At 36.9% G+C, this 22,900-nt stretch overlaps 1 protein-coding gene across 4 annotated transcripts in view; it reads left to right on the plus strand.

Annotated features, from left to right (window-relative positions):
• The window catches only part of AKAP11 (A-kinase anchoring protein 11), a 55,070-nt gene that overhangs the window by 26,569 nt on the left and 5,601 nt on the right, over nt 1-22,900 (plus strand). For 3 of the 4 annotated variants that reach the window (XM_037799758.1, XM_037799757.1, XM_037799759.1), the window contains exons 7-11: nt 52-4,570; nt 8,471-8,626; nt 15,812-15,895; nt 16,678-16,724; nt 19,740-19,900. In XM_037799758.1, the coding sequence (XP_037655686.1) occupies nt 52-4,570; nt 8,471-8,626; nt 15,812-15,895; nt 16,678-16,724; nt 19,740-19,900 (4,967 nt within the window). The remainder of the gene's footprint in view (nt 1-51; nt 4,571-8,470; nt 8,627-15,811; nt 15,896-16,677; nt 16,725-19,739; nt 19,901-22,900) is intronic. The other variant, XM_037799760.1, reaches the window with a different exon arrangement.

Consider the following 22,900-nt stretch of genomic DNA (forward strand, 5'->3'; position numbering starts at 1 on the left):
TTCAAAAGTTTTATTCAAGAATAATTTAATCTTTTTATTCTTTTCCAACAGGGATAAACATTACTGCACTAAGGAGCCAGTGTGATGCTGCTTCCCAGACTATTTCCGGTTACCATTTAGAAACTCATGATTTAAGAATTCTGGTTAGCTCTGGGCAGCAGAAGTCATTGGCTAAACCCTCAACTTCCTTAATAAATATTCTGGGACATAAAGAGCTACCTTCTGTGAAAACTTCAGTCACAACATCAATTTCTGAGCCTTGGATCCAAAGGAGTTTCTATCGGTCATCTAATGCTTCAGATCAAGGTAGTGATATACAGAAAACATTGTTTTCTTCTTCTCCAGTCTACTCATCTGAATCAGAATGCTCGAGCCCAAGCCCTGTTATTTTCTTGGATGAAGAGGGATATCAGAAAAGTTTAAAAGCAAAACTAGAGCTGCCTAAAATTCCTGTGATGAAAGATGATGTAGAGGATTCAGACTCTGAAGTAAGTGAATTTTTTGACAGTTTTGATCAGTTTGATGAACTAGAACAAACTTTAGAGACTTCTTGTCTATTTATAAAAGATCCTGTCGTAGGGAAGCCATCGCAGGTGAAAGGGCACAAACATGAGAAATCGTGCTCTGTCACCACTGCTATGAACCCTCAAAAATTCAAGTTTGATTGTCCAGCTCTCCCAGCTAACATCAGAAAACCGACTCCTCGTAAGCCAGAATCCCCATATAGTAACTTGTGTGATGCTCCGGAGTCTCCTCGCCCAGTGAAGGCATCGGGGGAAGACAGCGGTTTGTTTAGCCCCATTCGATCCTCTGCTTTTAGTCCTCTTGGAGGCTGTACTCTGGCTGAATGTTTTTGCCAAACAGATATTGGTGGAAGTAGGGTTCATGAAAATCATGATTCCATTTATTATACTTATGGGGATTATGCAGATAGTGTTTCATGTGAGGTACTAGGCTCAGTTCTGCATACACAGCACACTAATGCGATGTCACACGTTAATAGTATTAAAAAGGGAGAAGATAACTCTGTGGCTTTTAAGCATGGAAACCTTGATCAACAAAGTAAATCTAAAAATAAATCCTTAATGATTAAAGATAGCATTCAGAAATTTGCAGCAGATCTTGTGGAAAAAAGTTTTGGCAGTGCATTTAAAGACTTACAGAAAGGAGTCTCGTCATGCACTAACGCGCTGTGCCACTTAGCCATCAAATTGACATCATCCATTTTTCAGATGGCTTTTAATGAACTGAGAAGGCAGCATGCGTTTTCCCTGAAAGAGCGTGCCATTAGTGGACTGGCTAATTTTTTGGTGAGTGAAGCTTTATCAAATGCTTTAAATGATTTGCAATTCGTCAAGAAGCAGATATTCACAAACACAGTTGCTAGATTTGCTGCAGATCTTGCAGAAGAGCTTGTTTTTGAAGGCATCATGGAAGTTTGCCAGTTTTCATATCCCCCAACACCTGCATCTGCACAGCATTGGTCGTTTGACTATGAAGACAAAGTAGTGAAGTCGTATGCAAAAGATTTGTCTGAATCTGTAATACAGGAGGCATTCATTGAGCTATCACAGGTTGATGTGACTTTCACAACAAAGGCAGCAGTTAGTGTTTCTACAGATAACATAAATTATGTGAGTGCAGAAAAAGCAGGGCCAGCAACACAGACCTTCACATTTTCCCCTACTTTTAACAACCAAGCAATTATGGTGACAAAACCAACGCAGGAATATAAAAAAGAATACACAGTACAGCAGGCCTTGTTTTGTACTTCCGGGATCTTTACTTCGATACCAGTGCCCTTGGCAGGAAGTGCCCTTCTTCCCTACCACATATCACCTAATAGCTATCAGGCAAAGTCTCATCTGCCTTCTGATGAGAGTAATTCAAATGGTGATCCTACCCAAGCTGATGTTATCACAAAAAGCAAAGGAAAGGAAGTAGCTTGCCTCAGAAATATTTGTTTGCCTTCAGAACACAATCCAGGTAACCAGAATGATCCTAAATCAACCAATGATGACATTGAAAGGCAAAGCTCTTCAGAATTAAATGATCCCACAATTATTAACAACTTTTCTGCGGCAATGGTGCACACAATAGTAAATGAAACCTTAGAGTCAATGACATCATTCAAAGGTACTAAAACAGCTGAAGAACACACAGGTTATTTAACTAAAATGGTAGGGGGAGAAACTCCTCTTTTCCATTGCGAACGCACAGAATCACAGAGTGAAGCTGACCCTAAGGACATGTTTGCTGACCGATTATCTAAATATATTATTAAACATTCCATAGATAAAAGCAAATCAGTGATCCCAAATACAGAAAGAAATGTGGTAAACAAAGAAGATTTGCCTGTTCCTGGAGAAGAGTCACGGCTGACCTTGGAAAAGTTCCCCAAATTTCTTGATGATCAAGATCACTTAACTCATTATTCACTTTCAGGAGGAATGGATTGTGTTCCAGAATGTAAAGGTCCCGTGGCCCATGGATTTTCTTTAGAGACACCACTACCTTGTTCAACTGTAGCGGTTCAGAAGCATGATTTGAAGGAACTTGTTAAGGATAAACCAGTGAAAAAGCATAACTTGAGTAATACAGCACTTGAGCCCTTGCCTTTTGGGCAAGAAAACCCCTTTCCTCATTCACACACCCTCTCTTCTACAGTGCTTTCCTGTGTAGATGGTTTGCAGGTAGAAGATAAACAGAAAATCAAAGACGGAAATGTAATACCTGATACTCCTCCATCAACTCCTCTAGTGCCATCCCAGGCTAATTCTGAATGGGACATTAAGAAGTTAACCAAAAAGCTCAAGGGAGAATTAGCCAAAGAATTTGCCCCTGCCACACCACCATCTACACCTCACAACCCATCTGTTGGTAGTTTGTCTGAAAATGAACAAAATACTATAGAAAAAGAAGAGTTTATGCTGAAACTCATGAGATCTCTTTCAGAAGAAGTTGAAAGTAGTGAAAGTGAAGAGCACCCAGAAGTGGATGTGAAGTTGGAGCCCTCAGTGAAGAAAGTTCAGTTTGCAGAAGCATTAGCTACACACATCATTTCTCTTGCAACAGAAATGGCAGCTTCCCATTTAGATAATAAAATAAGTCAAGAACCCAAGGTTAAAAGCTCTTACTTAGATGTCCAAAGTCAAAGAAGTGTGTCTCCTTTTTCAGGTTGCTCAGATGAAAATTTACAAATATTGCGGAATTTTGCAGGTGATATGGCGGCAGAGGTGATCACAGAAGCTGAGAAAATAGCAAAATTTAGAAGTTGTATGCTTTTCAGAAAAAAGAACTATTGTTATGTTGATGATTTCTGTTTCAAAAGAGGTGACCGTGATTATAGAACAGAAGACAAGTTGGATATAGAGGCTGTGATACATCCAAAAGAAGTGGATCCATTTATTCTTTCAGTACCACCAAGTTCTTGTACGTTGGGTCTGACATGTAAGTATCCCAGCTGTGAAAGTGTGACCGACGAATATGCAGGTCATATTATCCAAATACTAAAACAGGAAGGTGGTAACAGTGAGTTAATAATGGATCAGTATGCCAATAGGCTTGCGTATAGATCTATTAAGTCGGGATTACAAGAAGCAGCTAAGTCAACCAAAATGACGTGCAGTGCAAAAATGTTCCCTGTGCACGGTTCACAGGTCAAATCCAAGAATGAGCTGCTAATGATCTTAAATAAAGACCACCACCAAGAAGTAGATAAAAAAAGACAAACTACCAGAAATGGAGACTACCTTTGTAAAAATCAAAGTTGTGAAAGGACACAGGACATGTATCGAAATGAGTGCTCTGAACTGTATAGTTTTTCAGCCTTTCTGGCTCACAGCATAACAAGAGATGTTAAAAAAGAGCTAACAGAGTCTACAGTTGGCTTGCCAAAATCTTTAACAGATTCTTGCCTTTGTGAAAAGTCTGAATGTGATGAAGATACTAAGTCTCATGTTGAATCAGAATTTCCCACGTCTCTTCAGTCTTCCTCGCAAACTCTCAGATTTTACCACAGTACAGACAGATTAAATGAATATGGTTTTGGAGAGAATGCCACTGAAGCTATAGAACAGTATGCAGAAAAAGTAGTGGATGACACTTTAGAGCTGAGTTTAGAATCTGCAGTTTTCCAAGTATCCAAGACCACAAAATCAGCAGATAGGATTACTTATGCAGAAAAGTTGTCACCTCTTGTAAATGAAGCTTGCAGATTTTGTAACCTGAAGGAGCTCCACGATTGCACTGGAAATGCATCACAGCACTTTTTTGGACAGGATTCATTTGCTGGTAGTAAGTCAGTTTCTAATTCAAAGTTTAGCAAAATCTATCAGAAATCTAGAATTTTCCATCTCGATGTGCCTCAGATCCATGTTAATCTTGATCAGAAGACAGTGCTGGCTGAGAAGATAGTGGCCGAAGCTATTGGAAAAGCAGAGAGAGAGCTGAGCAACACCAGTTTGGCAGCTGACAGTGGAATTGGGCAAGAAGGCGTTAGCTTTGCTGATAGCCTTTCCACAGAAATACTGACGTCTGCCATGATGAATGTTGGCCATGCCGCTGGCAGGTAAGTTGCAGATTTCTTTTGGCGTTTATGCTAAAATGAAAAGCAGTACTCGATTATGTATGTCTTAGGTCCTATTCAGAAAGTTATGATTAACGAAATTATCGAAAAATTTCCCCATTATATTGTGTATCGTTTCTTGCTTCACACAGGGCTTTCATATTCCTTGTCTCACCTGGTCCCACAATAGCCTTTGAGAGAAGGTCTTATCTCTTTACAGAGCTGGAACATGAGGTTTAGAGATGAAGAACAACTTACCCAGGTTCACACAGCTGTAAAGTAGTTAAATCTGAATCAAAGAAACATCTGGAGAATTTTATCCAGAAAATATGGAGTATCACTATGTTAATTTACTAGTCCAAGATTAAATTTCTATTTTTATTTTCTTTTGCTGTTCACAAAGGTAAGTTTTCATATGAAGACCATGTTTTAACCAGACTGCTATGAGGAAGAAAGCAAAACTTCCTTCAAATACTACCGTCCCCCCACCCACACTGCCACCACCTCTCTTTTCATAGGCCCACAGTCTAAGGGATTCTTTCTTATAATCTTATAGTGCGTTATCCTTCCATAGGTGTATGTTATGCTAGTCATGCTAGCAATTTAGTTATAGTTTTTCTTTTGACCTTCTTCCTCCCTGAGAAAACATCAGAACTGGGCTTTGTTGTTAGTTTGCAGAATTATATTTGTTAGTCTCACTGAGAAGAGAAAATCCTTTGATTTGAGGTGGAACTTAGTTTTCCCATGATACTCCAGATTTTTGAGCAGCTTTTGGTAAAATGACAGAATGACTGCCTCCTTTCTTATCCATCATGTAAGAGGAAGATGTAGTCTAGCCAGACCCCTGGAATCCAGTTGTTCCGTAGCATTCTCTCGAGAGGGTTGTGAAAGAAGAGAGGCCGAAGGTTTCTGGTGACCTAGGGAAGGTCTCTCCTTGCTTTAATGAGGCTGCCTCCTTCTGGTAAATCAGGGAGAGACAAAGGATAGCCCGTGGATCCAATCTGCAAACTAAGAATGGTTATTACATTTTTTTAAATGGTTGAACAAAAATCAAAAGAAGTAGATTTTGTGATGTGAGGATTATGTGAAATTCAGATTTCAGTGTTTATAAATGAAGTTTGTAGGAACATGGCCACATTCATTTGTTAACAAATCATCCATGGTTGCTTTTTCTTTTTTCTTTGAGAGGTTGTGGGTTTATGGAATAATTATGCACAAAATGTAGTATTCCATACACTACCCCATCACCAACACCTTGCATTGTTGTGGAGCATTTGTTACAGTTGATGATAGCACGTTTTTATAATTGTGTTAATAACTATAGTCCGTGGTTTAACTTAGGGTTCACTGTCTGTGTAGTGTACTTCCATGGATTTTTTTAAAAAATTCTTATTCTGTTAGTATATATATATATATATAGTATATATATATTCTAACATTTTCCTTTTTAATTACATTCAGGTATATATGTCAGTGCTGTTAATTACATTCACAATATTGTGCTCCCATCACCACCATCCATTACCAGAACATTTCTGTCATTCAAAACAGGAATCCTGGAATGGCTGCTTTTGAGCTACAAGTGGCAGAATCGAGTAGTTGTAACAGAGACCATATGGCTCACATGCATATTTACTGTCTAGCCCTTTACAGAAAAAGTCCATGGGCCTCTGTGCGAGACCCACATTTTCTTTGTTAATAGCTACATGCTAGTTCCCAGTACAATGATAGACACATAATAAATGGTTAATAAATATTCAAGTGGTTAAGTGGTAGTCAGCCAGGCCTTCCTACAGTGAAGCACTTTTCCTCAAACAGAAGTGGGAGGAAAACAAAGACTCTCCCTTAGACTAGAGTTTCTCTAAGATATTACCCCACCAGCCTAGCAAATGCCTTTGCTGTTGATTCATCAGAATTCTCACGGTCCCTTCTTAGGGCTGGGTGAGGAGGTAAGCACCTGTAGTTCTTCCTGTAAGCCATTGCTGTCCAATTGCAATCTCTGATCAATGGTAAAATATTACTTTGTAGTTCTTTTCTTCTTTCTCTTCCTTTCTTAATAATTGTGCTAGGGTTCTCTAAGTGCTGACTATTAAAAGTGGACTCTAGCATGTAAAATTTACTGTTCTGCATTTTCTATTTCTAAAGTTAAAATTATCTTACAATCATTCAAATGGATTATTTTTTCAAATTTTATTGTTGTAACATATATGACAAAGTTTCCCTTTTTCACCATTTTTAAGTGTGGTATTAATTACATTCACAATATGCTGCCCTCACCACCATCCATTACCCAACAGAAACTACTATCAGGCAATAATTCACTATCCCCATCCCTGCTCTCTTAAGCCCTGGTGACCTCTAATGTACTTTCTGAATTTGTTCATTCTAGACATTTCATGTAAGTGGAATCATATAATACTTGTCCTTTGAGTCTGGCTTATTTCATTTAGCATAATGTTTTCAAGATTCATACATGCTATAGCAAGTATCAGAATGTCATTCCTTTTCATGACTGAATAACATTCCATTAGGTATATATACCACATTTTGTTTGTCCGTTCATCTGTTGATGGACCCTTGGGTGGTTTCCACCTTTGAGCTGTTGTGAATAATGCTGCTATGAACCTTGGTATATAATGTTCTGGTTGCATCTCTGTTTATAGTCAAATGGCTTATTTTTTTTTAAAGTATATTGGATGATTTCACTACTGTCCCTTTCCCTAGAATGGCCGATACAATTGTGGTTGCTCTATCAGTAGCACAACGGGGTTGCAGGGGTGGGGGTGGGGTAGTTTAAGGGCTATTCTAGGCACTGGGGATAGAGAAGTAAATAAGGCAGGTACAAATCTGTGTTCTCTTGGATCTTATGTTGTAGTGGAGGAAGGCACAGTTAACAAGTAAAAATGTACTATGTCATGGAGTGCTAAGTGCTTTGGAGGAAAAATAAAGCAAGGAAGGGATTTAGAGTGCTGGTGCTGATTGTGGGCAGTGGCAGTTGGGGGTGGTTTGCAATTTTGAATAGGGTGGCAGGGGAAGCATCACTGACAAAGTAATGTTTGAGCAAAGAGCCAGAGGTGGAGAGAGAATAAGTCACGTGGGAATCTGGAGAACAAGTGTTCCAGGCAAAGGGGCGAGACTGCATGTTTGGGTAACAGCAGTTAGGCTCTGGTGGCTGAAGCCGAGTGAGCCAGGGGAAGTAGTAGGAGACAGTGAGGAGGTTAGGAGAGTGATCAGATAGTATGTCATCCTTTTATTTATAAAAGATTGGGCTTTTATTCCAGTTGGAGAGAAGCAGTTGGAAGGTTTTGAGCAGAAGATTCATGCCACCTGACTCCATGTTTAAAAACAATTCCATGTTGGGAATAAAATATAGAGGGTGGTTTACAGTAATTGATCCATGAATGGGCCTTCCTGTGAAGATGAAATAAAAATAAATAAAATATTGTTTCATGAAAAAATAAAACAGGAACAGTTATGATCCAAGCTCGAATTCTTGAAGAGATTTGGCTAGTTTGAATTTAGACTTGATTGACAAATACTAGAATTCCTTGAACTCATTTTTTTGTTCTTAAAACCATAAAGTGCTTCCTTTTAATACAAACAAAATACTGCTTTATGTAACAGATGATAAACTTAAGGAACTTGAGTTCTTCCACAGTTTTTAAGGAGGCTATAGATAAATGATGCACCAGGGATGGACCCGTAAGAGACAGTAGGTAACTTTGAAGTTAATATGCGGTCCTGCTAAGTCTCTTTCTCTGCACTCTCAAATAAAGGTGAGATGGACCATTGGTCTGACTCTGTGTATCACTTCTTGTTTTTGTCATCTTTTCATCAAATTCATAGTCTTACTCAGAATCCATAATGTTTTTGGTTTGAATATATATATATATTTTTTTTTAGTTCAAGAGAAAATGAAGACTTTCAGTCAACTGAGTCCTTTGGTAGCCAGCAGCTGAACCTCAGTATTGGTGATGACAGCACTGGGAGCTGGTCCAATTTAAGTTTCGAGGATGAACACCAGGATGAAAGCAGCAGTTTTCATCATCTAAGTGAAAGGTAACTGAAAGTTTGCATATAATTGTGTAGTTGATGTCCTCAGATCTCAGAAGGGAACTATAAATTTACATGAGGTATTATTAGAAACTTCTGAATTTAAAAAATCTGCCATTGTTTTGCAAATACATTTTATTTTTTACAGTATGTCTCTAATGATTTTTGACGTTTTTAAAAATACAGTAATTAGTTGAGCTAATTTTCACTGTGTGTGCCAATAGTTAAGGTGAAATATATTTAAAATTTTCCTGGGCTTAATGAATTTTTGAGGAAAAACATTTGTTTTTTCACACTTTAAAGAGGGTTCCTTTCTAGTCTTTAGAGTACAGAAAAAAGGACAGTTATCTGTAAAAGACATCAAAATGGGCCTGTAATTTGTTGATACTAGTTACAATAGCATCTTTGGGAGTATGGTGGAGATGTTCTCTGCTTGTCCTGCTGTTCTAGGGCAAAATGACCTAGAGCATCTAATGCTTGAATTTTTGAAAATACATAAATCAAACCCATTATTAAAATATGGTTTTGTACAGCCAGAGGTGCTTCATTGTTTAACTTTATTCATAATGGCCACCATAATAACATCTTTGGAATATGTTATTAATTATGATAAAATTGTTTTTCTTATTTTAGCATTACCCTAAAGGCATTCCTGAATAACCTATAAAATTCCATAAAATCTTTATCCACATTAACTGATAATTGGAAATAATAAATACCATCCATAGTTGAGTCTAAATAGAGGAAAAGATTCTCAGTGTATTCCGGTCTCGGGCTGGTGTGGAAAGGACCCGTGAGGCTGCCTTTGAAAGGAGCCCTTGGCATTGGCTTGCTAGGAGGGGAAGGTGAGATGGTTGGAGGAGGGGGAGGTAGTAGCATAAGGAAAGGAAAATGACTTTTCACCTCTTAGAACTCATCTCAGAGTGTTTTGATTTGATGCCTGAATTAACCTGTGAGTCTTAATATTTTTATAAGTTAACTATTTTGTCATAGTTTTTTTATAATGCTTATGCAAACCACCAATATTTCTTTAAAATCCAGCTCAGAAAAGCAGTTTTTGAAACTGGCAGAGGGAAGAGGGATGGTATCACAAATCATAATTTGACCTTTTTCCATAATTTTATCCAGAATATACTATTAACACAATTTATTTTCTCATCTTTGAGAAACACAGAGGCTCCTGGGATTTTGATGAGGGTTGATATTGTTGCTTAGGAAATCCTCTGGTGTTAAAATGGGAGAACTACGGGTAGAAGCTAGTGGCATCGGGAGGACTTGTGGCCAGTCTAACAATTCTGCAGCATATTATCTAATTTGATGAAAAGAGAGAGGCATCTACCAGGATCTGTCTTGTTCTGTCTCTTTAGCATTATTTTATTAGTGATACAGCATACCCATTATTTGTGGATGACTCAAAACAAGGCTGAAAAGAGGATCCGATCAAGAGAAGCAAGGTTCAAACAGACCGAATCACACCGAGGTTAAAATAATCATATTTAACGTGATAATGCCTTCAGGTTCAGAAAATTAATTATTTACATTTAGCACGGGTAAACCTGACTTAATAGTATTTTGTCAGAAAAAGACATGTGGTTTTAATTGACCACACTCTTACTTAATGTGACCTAACCATGCTTGTGGTGTTAGGGTATAGGCACAAGGCAAAAGACAGTGGGGCTGATCTAGCATTGGGAATATACTTGTTAAATACACAGTTTCTGGGACCTCACTTCCCAGAGACAAAGATTCATGAGGTCCACCGAGGGGCCCAAGAATATGCACAGCTGATCGTGGAGTGCACTTTAAAATATGTGCTTTATATGCTGTCTTTTTTTAATTATTATTATTGTGATTGTTCACATACTGTATGGTTATCCAAAGATCGAAGGGTGCAATCAGTTGCCCCCAGTACCATCATACAGCTGTGCATCCATCACCACAATTCTTGTTCAATTTTTAGAACATTTTTATTACTCCAGAAAAGAAATAAAGACAAAGAAGAAAAGAAAAATGAAAAGGAAACTCAAATCCTCCCATACCCCTAACCACCCTCCCTCCATTGTTGACTCATAGCATTTGTATAGTACATTTGTTACTGTTTATGAAAGAATGTTGAAATGCTGCTAACTGTAGTATATAGTTTGCAATAGGTATATATTTTTTTCCCTATATGCCCCTCTGTTATTAACTTCTAGTTGTAATGTCATACATGTGTTCTGGTTCATGAAAGAGATTTCTAATACTTGTACAGTTAATCTTGGACATTGCCCACCACAAGGTTTACTGTTTTATACATTCCCATTTTTTAGCTTCCAACTTTCCTTCTGGTAACATACATGACTCTGAGCTTCCCGTTTCACCACATTCACACACCATTTGGCACTGTTAGTTATTCTCACAATGAGCTACCGTCAGCCCTGTTCATTTCCAGACGTTTAAGTTCATCCTAGTTGAACACTCTGCTCATACAAAGCAACCGCTCCCCATTCTTTAGCCTTGTTCTATGTCTTGGTACCTTATATTTCATGTCTATGAGTTTACGTATTATAATTAGTTCCTATCAGTGACACCCTGCAATATTTGTCCTTATGTGTCTGGCTTATTTCACTCAGTATATTGCCCTCAAGTTTTCATCATCAGCCTATTTTATTTTTTTAAGATGGTTTTGTTCACACGCCATACATTCCATCCTAAGTAAACAATCGATGGTTCCCTGTATAGTCACATATTCATGTGTTCACCACCTTCACCACTATCTATATAAGGACATCTACATTTCTTCCACAGAGCAGGAGGAAGAATCAAAGAAGGTAGAGAGGCAAAAGAAAAAGAAAAAAGAAAGGAGGAAAAAAAACATTACAACTAGGAAGCAGCAAAAGAAAAGATAACCTTAGATCAAAGTAGAATAAAGAGTCAGATAACACCACCAATGCCAAGAGTCTCACACCCCTCCCCTGTGCCCCCCTCTCATCTGCATTTCATGCTATGTTTTTTTTTTTTTTTTTTTTTTTTTTTTTTTTTGGTGTGTTTTTTGTTGTTTTGAAACTTTATTTTGAAATAATCTCAAACCTATAGGACAGTTGGAAAAATAATACAAACCCATACAGAGAACTCCAACATACCCATACCCAGATACCCAGATCCACCAACTTTTAGCCTTTTGCTGCATTTACCATTTCTTCCTTTCTTCCTTTCCTTCCCTCCCTTCCTCCCTTTCTCTCTCTCCCCTCCCCCTCTCTCCCTGTCTCTCCCCTTTTCTCTCTCTCCCTCCTTCTTTCTTTCTCCTCTCTCCCTCCCTCTTCCTTTTCTTTTTTTTTTTTTTTAATCATCATTTTATTGAGATATATTCACATATCACGCAGTCATACAAAACAAATTGTACTTTCGATTGTTTACAGTACCATTACATAGTTGTACATTCATCACCTAAATCAATCCCTGACACCTTCATTAGCACACACACAAAAATAACAAGAATAATAATTAGAGTGAAAAAGAGCAATTGAAGTAAAAAAGAACACTAGTTACCTTTGTCTGTTTGTTTGCTTCCCCTACTTTTCTACACATCGATCCATAAACTAGACAAAGTGGAGTTTGGTCCTTATGGCATTCCCAATCCCACTGTCACCCCTCATAAGCTACATTTTTATACAACTGTCTTCGAGATTCATGGGTTCTGGGTTGTAGTTTAATAGTTTCAGGTATCCACCACCAGCTACCCCAATTCTTTAGAACCTAAAAAAGGTTGTCTAAAGTGTGCGTAAGAGTGCCCACCAGAGTGATCTCTCGGCTCGTTTTGGAATCTCTCTGCCACTGAAGCTTATTTCATTTCCTTTCACATCCCCCTTTTGGTCAAGAAGATGTTCTCCATCCCACGATGCCGGGTCTACATTCCTCCCCGGGAGTCATATTCCACGTTGCCAGGGAGATTCACTTCCCTGGGTGTCTGATCCCACGTAGGGGGGAGGGCAGTGATTTCACCTTTCAAGTTGGCTTAGCCAGAGAGAGAGAGGGCCACATCTGAGCAACAAAGAGGCATTCAGGAGGAGACTCTTAGGCACAAATACAGGGAGGCCTAGCCTCTCCTTTGCATGCATGCTATGTCTTTTGATGACATCTGCCGTATGTGCCATTTTTTTCTGGCACAGAGATCAAGGTGAGAGATAAAGACTTCAGTGGTTGGACATACCTTGCACTTTCACTTTGAGTAGGAAGTTTGGTAGAGTGCAAAAATTAAAAACAAAGAGTTTTGTATTTTCAGAAGTGTTTAGGAAGAATGTATTATTTGATCAGAAAGAGAACTGGTCTATATATGTGAATTCCTTAAAATATTGTAAAATTCCTAGAAGCTATCTGGAAGTTAAGTTAAGAGATGGGGCCAGACTTGCAGAGTTTTTGAGGTAATTTTTGTGTGTGTCAGAATTGAGTGTAGCCTCCATATGACTGAAAGCCCCATAAAGAATTTTAGTACTCCTGTTCTAGAGATAGGAAATGAGGAAAGACAGAAAAAAAAAAGTTCAAGAATGAAGTAGAGAGATTGGTAAATTGAGGAAATTAACGCATGTTGGGCTAAAGTAAGGTTGTAAATCCTGGTTTGTTCAGGATAGTCCTGGTTCACTTCTGCAGCTCTGGTATAATAATGAATAGTGATTTCTTTCATTTTCAAAAGTTTCTTCATTGAATGAAAAATTATACGGTCACCTTAGTTAGAAGTGGCCATTTTGTAAATAACTGACTTCAAATCTGACCTATTTTGAGTTACAAAAAAGGAATGGTGAATGGGGTTAGATAGAAGGCATTTGGGTTTTTAGTCTTCACATTGTTTAGCTGCAATATCTTTTCATATTCATCTAATACTTAGGTAGAATTTTATTGTTAATAAAATGGAGAAATTGTTACTAGAATACAGGTAAATAGTTTAATTTTGTAATTTTTTCCTTTGCTTAAGTAATCATGCTTTTTTTTTATTTTATTAGAGAAGTTGTAGGTTTACTCTGCTACATTTTTAATGGATGTACATGCATATGTTTTGTTTTGTTTTGTTTTTTTATTAAATTCAGTTTTATTGAAATACATTCACACACCATACAATCATCCATGGTATGCAATCCACTGTCCACAGTATGATAACATAGTTATGCATTCATCACCACAATCTATCTGTGAACATTTTCCTTACATCAGAAAGAACCAGAACAAGAATAGAAAATAAAAGTGAAAAAAGAACACCCAAATCATCCCCCCATCCCACCCCATTTGTCCTTTAGTTTTTATCCCCGTTTTTCTACTCATCCATACACTAGATAAAGGGTGTGTGATCCACAAGGTCTTCACAATCACACTGTCACCCCTTGTAATCTACATTATTACATAATTGTCTTCAGGACTGTTTAGAGTTTGGTAGTTTCAGGTATTTACTTCTAGCTATTCCAATACATTAAAACCTAAGGAGTGTTATCTATATAGTGCATAAGAATGTCCACCAGAGTGACCTTTCGACTCCATTTGAAATCTCTCAGCCACTGAAACTATTTCATCTCATCTTTCATCATCCCCCTTTTGGTCAAGAAGATACTTTCAGTCCCACGATGCCGGGTCCATATTCATCCCTGGGATTCATATTCTGCATTGCCAGGGAGATTTGCAACCCTGGGAGTTGGGTCCCACATAGGGGGGAGGGCAGCGAGTTTACCTGTCGAGATGGCTCAGTTAGAGAGAGAGAGGGCCACATCTGAGCAACAAAGAGGTACTCAGGGGGAGACTCTTAGGCACAATAAATAATCATGCTTTTAATAGAAGTAAGTAGTACAGTGTGTTTGAGATAATTAATTTTTCTCTTTGGCCCACAGCTGTCTGTCCATTCTGTATTTCCATATTTTCACATTTTTTATTTTTCTGTCAGTAGGTTACATGGACAAAACTCTGGTTGTTTTTAATGGTTTTACAATAGAGTTATACTTGTTTGAACATACTTTGAGAAGACACTGCTTGATTTTAACTTTTATTTTCTAATATATTACGGTTTTCTTTGTGACAATTTGATAGGACTGAAGTGACTATGGGTTTGTAAGTTCTTTGAGATTACTTGGAAACTATTTAGAATTTTAAATAATCAGTTGTTTTCGTAACCACATCAACATTTAAAATGAATATGCTAAATGGTTTAATTTATTTTATATTTTTAGTACCAAAATTTTAATTTGTGTAAATATTAATTTTTCTAATTGCTTAGTCTTATACAGCATAATATAGGGAAATAATAGCTGCTTATCATGGCAAACTAATGTGCTTACTAATTATTTTAATAACTGGAACATAAAAAAATTGCATGTTGAGGGTTTTAGTCTGAAAATTATTAATTTTATTTCTGAACACAGTTGCTTTTTTAAATTGCTTTGCAACAGTTTTAGAATGTAGTTGTAGTTGCTTTTTTTTTTTTTTTTTTTAATGTTTTGTAGATAGAGCCACTGCTTTTTTTTTCTTTTGATTAGGTTGCATAAGAAGTAATCTGTGTGGCATTAGTAGCTGGCCATCCAGACAAGTGTAAATCTTTATTAAACCTTGGTTATTTTAGCTTTATTGTGAAGAAAATTTTTGTTTTTGGCCATGTACTGAATTATGTGTGTATGAGATGAAGGTAATTGACAGAGTATTTTAAAATTAGAGAACGTCTTTTCTCCACATAGTTAGAAAAGTTATATTTGGGACTATGCTTGGTGGCTTTCATTCCATCCTCCCCCCAAAAAAGCCCAGCACTGGGTTTGCACCATCTAAAGACCCGAGAGAATGTTAACTTATTTTTTTTCTCTTTTTAAAAGTGTGCTCAAGTTAAAGAGTACTGGATTTTACAAAATCAATTCCAGGATTTTCCGTATGACATCTGTTTCATTATGAATCTTCTTCATTTATTCATTTGCTGTCCTAAAAGGCATTCTGTTGTATTAATTGTAAAACAAAGTTGAGAGTACTTTTCATGGTCTGTAGAGGACAAGAAAAACTCCCGAAGCTTCAAATCCGTCAACTACCGTTCAGAGTAGCAGTGATGGTCTCTACCTCTGTGAATTGCTCCACTCCAGTGGGCAGCTCCAACACATCCACAGTTATCAAGGACAGAAGCTGTCCCAAGGAAAACCAAGGTCTCCTGTACTTTTCATTTTCTAGTTCAGCTCTGTTCTCTTCTTCCCCTGGCAGTAATGGTAACAGCAGTAGCTGGAGCAGTCTTGGTTTAGAAGGAGATTTGTATGAGGACAATTTATCCTTTCCAACATCAGACAGGTTGGTCCAGTCCAGAAACTTAAAACTGATGAGTCTTTTCACCACTAATGCATGAAGTTGTATTCCTAAAAGAATGTGGGTTACAGTGCCAATATGTATCAACCTGCTTTTTTCCTACATTTGACATGATTTTGTCTGATGAATTTACATCTAATGAAAAAAATTCAACCATGCTAAGATATGTCTGACACTTAATTGCAAAATGTTTTATTGTTATGCATGTATTGCTCTGCTTGCTACTTTTCATTCTACCAATTATTATTTCATTAAGAAGAGCTTGCTTCCTACAGGATTTCTGTTTTTTTTTTTGTTTGTTTGTTTTGTTTTGTTTTGTATATAGTTTTATTTCATATATATGAAAAGTGTAGGGAAAATGTACTCTGTTAAAATATATACATGTAAATGTCATCAGAGGCATTAATAAATGCCTAATTATTCATGGCATTCTATGTTACTCAAATTCTATGTTATCTAAAACCAAATTGATGGACTATTTTGGCTGAGAATTTAATTTATGAAATCACTTGGCTCTATACATCATAGTAAGGTAAGAGTCCTTGTTTTTTTAATCAACTTATCCTTAGGCAACATTTGCAATTCATATTTTAACATGAAATAGTGTGAGAAGCAAAGCTTCCTTTTTTATTGTCATTTCTCCCCTTTCTAAATGTCACACATCATATTGTAACATTCATTCTTTACCACATTGTAAGAATTGGCTTTAATACCATTATTAATTACACCTTTTTTTTTTAACTGCTTCTCCCATTTTATTTGGAAAGTGATGAACCAGATGACAAAGAGGAAGAGAATGAAGACAATGTAGAAGGTAATTGGCATTTCATATTTTTCAAGGTGCTTGTATGTTTCTTTGTATAAGGATCCCTAAAACAGTCTTCAGTGTTTATATTCATTTATATTCACAGATGTGTTATTTGTGTAAAACATTATAAGCCAGAGTATTCTTGAACTAGTTTTCCTTATTCAGCTTCAGGTCCCTTGCTGAGCAGCTTGTATTATTTGATCGCTAAACCAATGAAATGCTCATTGATGTAAACACTTAAATCCTTTAAGAGAATTATTCAATTATTTGAGAGATAGGTCATCTCTCTGTAGTTTTCTCATTCAAAGTATAAAATCTAAAATCTTTACACATATTATAAAATATAATTATAATTATGGCATATTATTGGCAGTAATATTTTTCCTTTTAGGTTAACTTCTGGAATTAGTTTTTAATGTCAAACTTACATGAATCAATAAGTAAAAACAAAAAGATGTTTCTAAACCAATTCTTCCACCCCCCTCCCCCAGTTCCAGCCCTACACGTAAACTATACAGACTTAAAGAAAATATTCAAATCTTACTTTAATAAAGATAATTCCAGATATGTAAGTGCCAGATATCATTGGTCACAGAGTCTAGGCCATGGTTTATAATCTTAATTCAAATCTGTTAGAATGACTCAGTGGAGTGGCTCTTGAAACTTCACATTGAAGCTGAGTTTTCATTGTATTCAGATGGTTACATTTTTTTCCAAAATCTTACTTTTTTTTAATTAGGAATATACCAATAATGTCTTCAATAGAGTGGCATGTACAAAAAATTCTCATACTGCTTGAGATGTTTCATTTTGGACCAGTAATTTTTTTGTTATTGTTTTTTAGAAATGGGCAAACTGAGGAAATTACCAAAATGAATTTCTTAAAATGTACTTTATGACACATGAGTTTTTAATTGGTTTCATCATCAGTTGTATTTCTTTGTTTAGGAAAGTTGTGTAGCGTTACTGAGGGTGCCAATTTTTGAGCTAAAATCCTCAAACTTTTAGATTATTTATATTGTTTAAAATTCTGATTGCTTTTGCTACTAGACATTCTTCATAGGCCTTTTGAGAAATAGGTTTTCTTATCCTATAGAAGTAGGGATAGGTAGATATTTTCAGTCATTGAAAAACTATGTAATATTTGCTTTATTTTTGTTGACTAAAAATGTCACCACAGAAAAATTCCCAAGTAACACCAGTGAGCAAAATTATTTCAAAGGCTATATGTAGTATAAATGCATTCTTTTTTCTAATGAACTAGTAATTACTTATGAACATTACTGAGGAATGATTAAGAGAAAGAAGATACAAATTAATATAAATAGGAAATTCATTAAAAATAAAATCTTCCTGCACTAACCAAACTTTCAGGGTTTCTTTTGTGAGCAGATAGAAATCAAGAAATTAATTATAATGTAGATGTAGATTTGTCATTACTTGGCTTTTGATATTATAAGCCTGTCTCATTATGTAGAAAGTTATAGCCAGATTTCAAATTTGTTAAATTAGGAATTGGTAAATTAGGAGATAGATTGGTCTGGATTTATGGAAAGTTTCAAAATTATGGAAATCCTAAGGCAGCTAATCTCGATTTATTTTTATATAATTGCGTGATGTCAGGCCCTTCCCTTTTCACTAGTGTTTAGTGACTTCTGTAAAGAGAGAGCTGTTTGAAGATTCCTGCCGGGCCAGGCAACCAGGGGCCCTGAACTGAGTAAACAACCTCAAGAGAGAAGCATGGGGGTAACTTAGCTTTCAACCTCATGAGCTCTGCAGGATTTATAAAAATAGCCCACAGACCATGTATTTTATCCATAGTGCCCCAGACTCATTTTTGATTGAGTGTCAGGGTGGGGAAGAGGATAAGGACAATATGTTTATTTTAATAGCATAATGTGGGCACATTTTTTTTTTAATTAAAAATTAGGTTCCAACCCAAGTCCTAAAATTGATTAGTTGTGTCTAGAATGCTTGTAAACTGTGACAAAGAATCAGGGACTTCCATTAACATTTCCATTAATGGTACAGATGGAGAGGATGTCAGCCAGCTTGTGCCATGTGCTCGAGTGGTGTGGGAAGGCCCCTGTCTGTCCGTACTGCCTGCTGCTTGGCCATTATTAAGTAGCAGTGTGCAACACTTGATGTTGGTTCACAGATCATTGGTTTTATAGTCAACAGGGATTTATCCTCCTTCATGTTGAAAACATAATTTTCTTGAAAAAAAGAAATAAACTTCAGAAGGAGCATCTTATATATAATAGGGATGTACCAGAAAATTCCTGGGTCTGTCTGGCTTTGGGGAAGTAAGTGGTTGTTGCATATGTCTTTTCTTTCTTTCTTTTTATTTTGCGGGAAGAACGAAGTGATTCATATTCTGTGTTCATATTCTGTGTTCATATCCTGGCTCAACCTCTTCCCTGCTGTCAGACCCTGAGTCTCTATCCACTTCAGGTTCTCACCTGTAAAATAGAGGAGTTAACAGTTCCTTCTACAGAGGGTGGTTGTCAGGATTCAAGAAGTTTATATCTGTACACTAAAAATGTAATGTGTGCTGCTACACAAGAGTTTGCTGCTGCTCTGCTGTTGTTTCTTTTTGCTTAGTTCAGAAAGCCTTCTTAAAGTCCCTTTAATGCATTTATTACAGACTTTTATTTGTATATTTCATTTATATTTTCATTGTAATGATGGCTTTATAATTTTATTTCTCTCCTTTTACCTGTGGACCATATTTTGACACCAATTATGACCTTTATAGTACTTGAATTAAGTACCACAAAATAGTGTTTTACATTTGTGTTATCAGTAAATGATTGACATCTTTCCTCTGTTTTAGCATGATTTTGTCCTTTCAAAGAAATGTTTTAGCTGATGTTATGGTATAGGTAAGAAAAGATAGATTTTATTTCTCAACATTCATTGGAATCTTAAGAAATGGAAAACATTTATATATCCTTAGAATCCTGAGTGTTGAGTTGAATTGATGTGTTTCACTTCATCTTGCTTAAATATGAATACTAGGTTCGGAGCAAGATGGAAAGACTCTGCTAATCACGAATATTGACATGGAGCCATGCACAGTAGACCCCCAGCTGAGGCTTATTCTCCAGTGGCTGGTTGCCTCTGAGGCCGAAGTTGCAGAACTTTATTTTCATGACTCTGCTAAGAAGGAATTTATGCTGGTAAGTACCTGCTGTATAGGCTGGTTGTGAGGATACATGGAACAGTGCCTCATGGTCGGTCTAAGAAGATGCCTGTTGATAGCAGAACAGTTAAATGCTGAGGCTGTGGAATCCACAGTCTGGGTTCAGATCTCAGCCCTGCTACTTGCTAGCAGTGTAATCTTGGGCAAGTTAACCAGCCCAAGCCTCAGTTTCCTTAGCTTCACAATAGAGATGAGTCTGGAATCTACCTTTCAGTGATCTGTAAGGATTAAATATGAAACTATTAAAAAAAAAGTTTTGTCTTATACCTGGCACATGTTAAATTCTCAAAGGTAGGTGTCCTTAATAAGCTTTTTATGTGTTCATCATATGAAAGGATTGCATTATTCTCTCTATTAGCTGATTCATAATTGAACCTAGTAAGTGTATTATCTCTTTCTCTGTTAATACAGTTTCATTAGTATGAGAAGCTGGTATAATCAAAAGCCAACAAAAGTTTAAACATAATAAAGGGACATGGACCACTTTTGCATACATGATAGGGAGAATGAATATTCAGATTTGATGCAATAAAAAGCTACTTTTATTGAGCACTTACTATGTGCCAAGCATTTTACTATTCAGTCTTCAGTTTAAAGTCTACATTTTTGTCCCAGAATTGTCCTTAACAGAACTTTGGCTCAATCTTCCCATGGCGTATAGAATAGTCAGATGAACAATCAATGTAGATTGATGAATAACAACACAAAAGGAAAAATTATTAAGGATTTTCTTCATTTCTGGTTCAGAATTTATTAGGAAATTGTTGAAAGAATTATGTATTCTATAGTTTATTTTTACGTAGGCTTTTTGGATTTTTTCTAGTTTGGGTTCCTGTTTTGGGGTAAAAGGAGAAAACAGGGCAGAAAGTGACACTCAGCAAATGAATTGCCAAGTGGAACAAATGAGTAGGGAAAGTGTTAGAAACTGACATTAGGCAGAGGATCATTCTCCAGAGTCCTCTTTTAGTCCTGGATAAATTAAGGGCTAAAGAAGGCTTTAGATGGTGCTTGGGTATCGGGTCCTTTCCCACCATGTCACCTGGCCCAGGGTGTCTGCCTGATGATTGAGTGGAGACGGGGTTGCTTAAATGTAGATGACGATGCCTGTCCATGACCTGTTTTCAAAAAGGATCCTCGTTCACCGTGTCTAAGCTAGAGCTCTTCAGAGCTGCTGGCTAGTGCTGGAAAGCTTTATGAGCAAAGGGGACACAGCTAGTTGATGTTCTTGAAGAGGCTGTTGCCTCTGGGTTTTGGGACTTAGCTGGCATAGGAGCACTCTGAACGATTTAAGTTTCTGAAGAATAAACTTAGTGAGTGAAACTTTTATAGAGTCTCAGATAGGGGTCCGGGTATTCTTTAAGGTTTTGGGGACTACTGTTGACTTGGGCTTGTCGTATTGTGTTCATTTGGCATATCTAGGTGAAGTTTGCATAAGACTAACCTCCAGAACAGCCTCTTGACTGTATCTGAATTCTCTTAGCCAGTAAAACCTTATTTTATTGCCTTTCTTTTCCCCCTTTTGGTCAAAAAGGCATTCTCAATCCCTTGATGCCAGGGTCAGGCTGATTCCTGGAATCTATGTCCCACGTCTGCAGGAAGGCTCATTCATCGTGGGGGTCCTGCCCCATGTCGGGAGGAGGGTGATGAATTTGTTTGCAGAGTTGGGCTTAGAGAAAGTCCACATTTGAGCAACAAAAGAGGTTATCTGGAGGTGACTCCTAGGCATAATTATAGGTGAGCTTAGCCTCCTCTTTACAACCATAAGTTTCACTTGAGCAAGCCTCGGTATCAAGGGCTTGGCTTATAAAGTAGGGGGTTCCTAAGTTCACAAGCATAAGTTATGTCCACGATAATCCATCCATATCTCAAATCATTACTTAGTTGTACAATCCTCATCACTCTCCATTTTAAACAATTCTTATGACCCAAAACATCTTGTAGCTCTTGTCTGTCAGCCCTTATTTGTCCCTAGTGTTTGTGTGATACTAATACGGTATTCTAGTAATCATAGACCCTAATATGCAATATGTACACTTTTCCCATATACCCTTCTGTTGTCAACTCTGTACCAGTGTCATACCTTATAAGTATATCACGCAAGCACTTATTTATATTTATGGTACTGATCTGTGGGAAACATGTCTTTAAACAACCCCTTTCAATCCTATTCACCTTCACTACAACTCTGATACTTATAACCCCATTAACAATCATCACTCCTATCCATTACCATACCTTTGAATTCACCATCATTAACCTATCTGAACATATTAGATTATCATTCCCCCTCACTAGCTACTGTCCCTCACTAGGTCCCCAAGATTCTATATTATATGACATTGATTTAACATCATTCATATAGTTCATAGAAGTGGTAACATACAATCTCTCTCCTTTTGTGCCTGACTTATTTCACTCAGCATTATATCTTCAAGTTCATCCACGTTGCCATGTTTCAGGACCTTGTTGCTTCTTACTGCTGCATAGTAGTCCACCCTATGTATATACCACATTTTGTTTATCCACTTGTCTATTGATGACACTTGGATTGTTTCTATCTCTTGGCAATTGTGAACAATGCTGCTATGAACATCGGTGTACAAATGTCTGTTTGTATCACTGCTTTCAAATCTTCTGGGTTTATACTGAGCAGTGGAATTGCCAGATCATAGGGTAATTCAATATCTAGTTTTCTGAGAAACTGCCAGACTGTCTTCCAGAGTGGCTGTACCATTATACAGTCCCACAAACAATGAATAAGAGTTCTAATTTCTCCAGATAATATAGTCTTAATCCTGAATCTTCACTAATACACACAACAGACATTATTAACATAAATAGCACGTGAGAGAGAATTGTGTAGGGACATAAAAGTTAAGCATATTCACACATATTTAAGAAGAAAAAATAGATATATTGAACTTCATCAAAATTAAAAATGTTTGTTCTTCAAAAAATATCAAGAAAGTGAAAAGAT

This window comes from Choloepus didactylus, chromosome 12 (assembly GCF_015220235.1).
Source record: "Choloepus didactylus isolate mChoDid1 chromosome 12, mChoDid1.pri, whole genome shotgun sequence".
NCBI classification, from domain to species: Eukaryota; Metazoa; Chordata; class Mammalia; order Pilosa; family Megalonychidae; genus Choloepus; species Choloepus didactylus.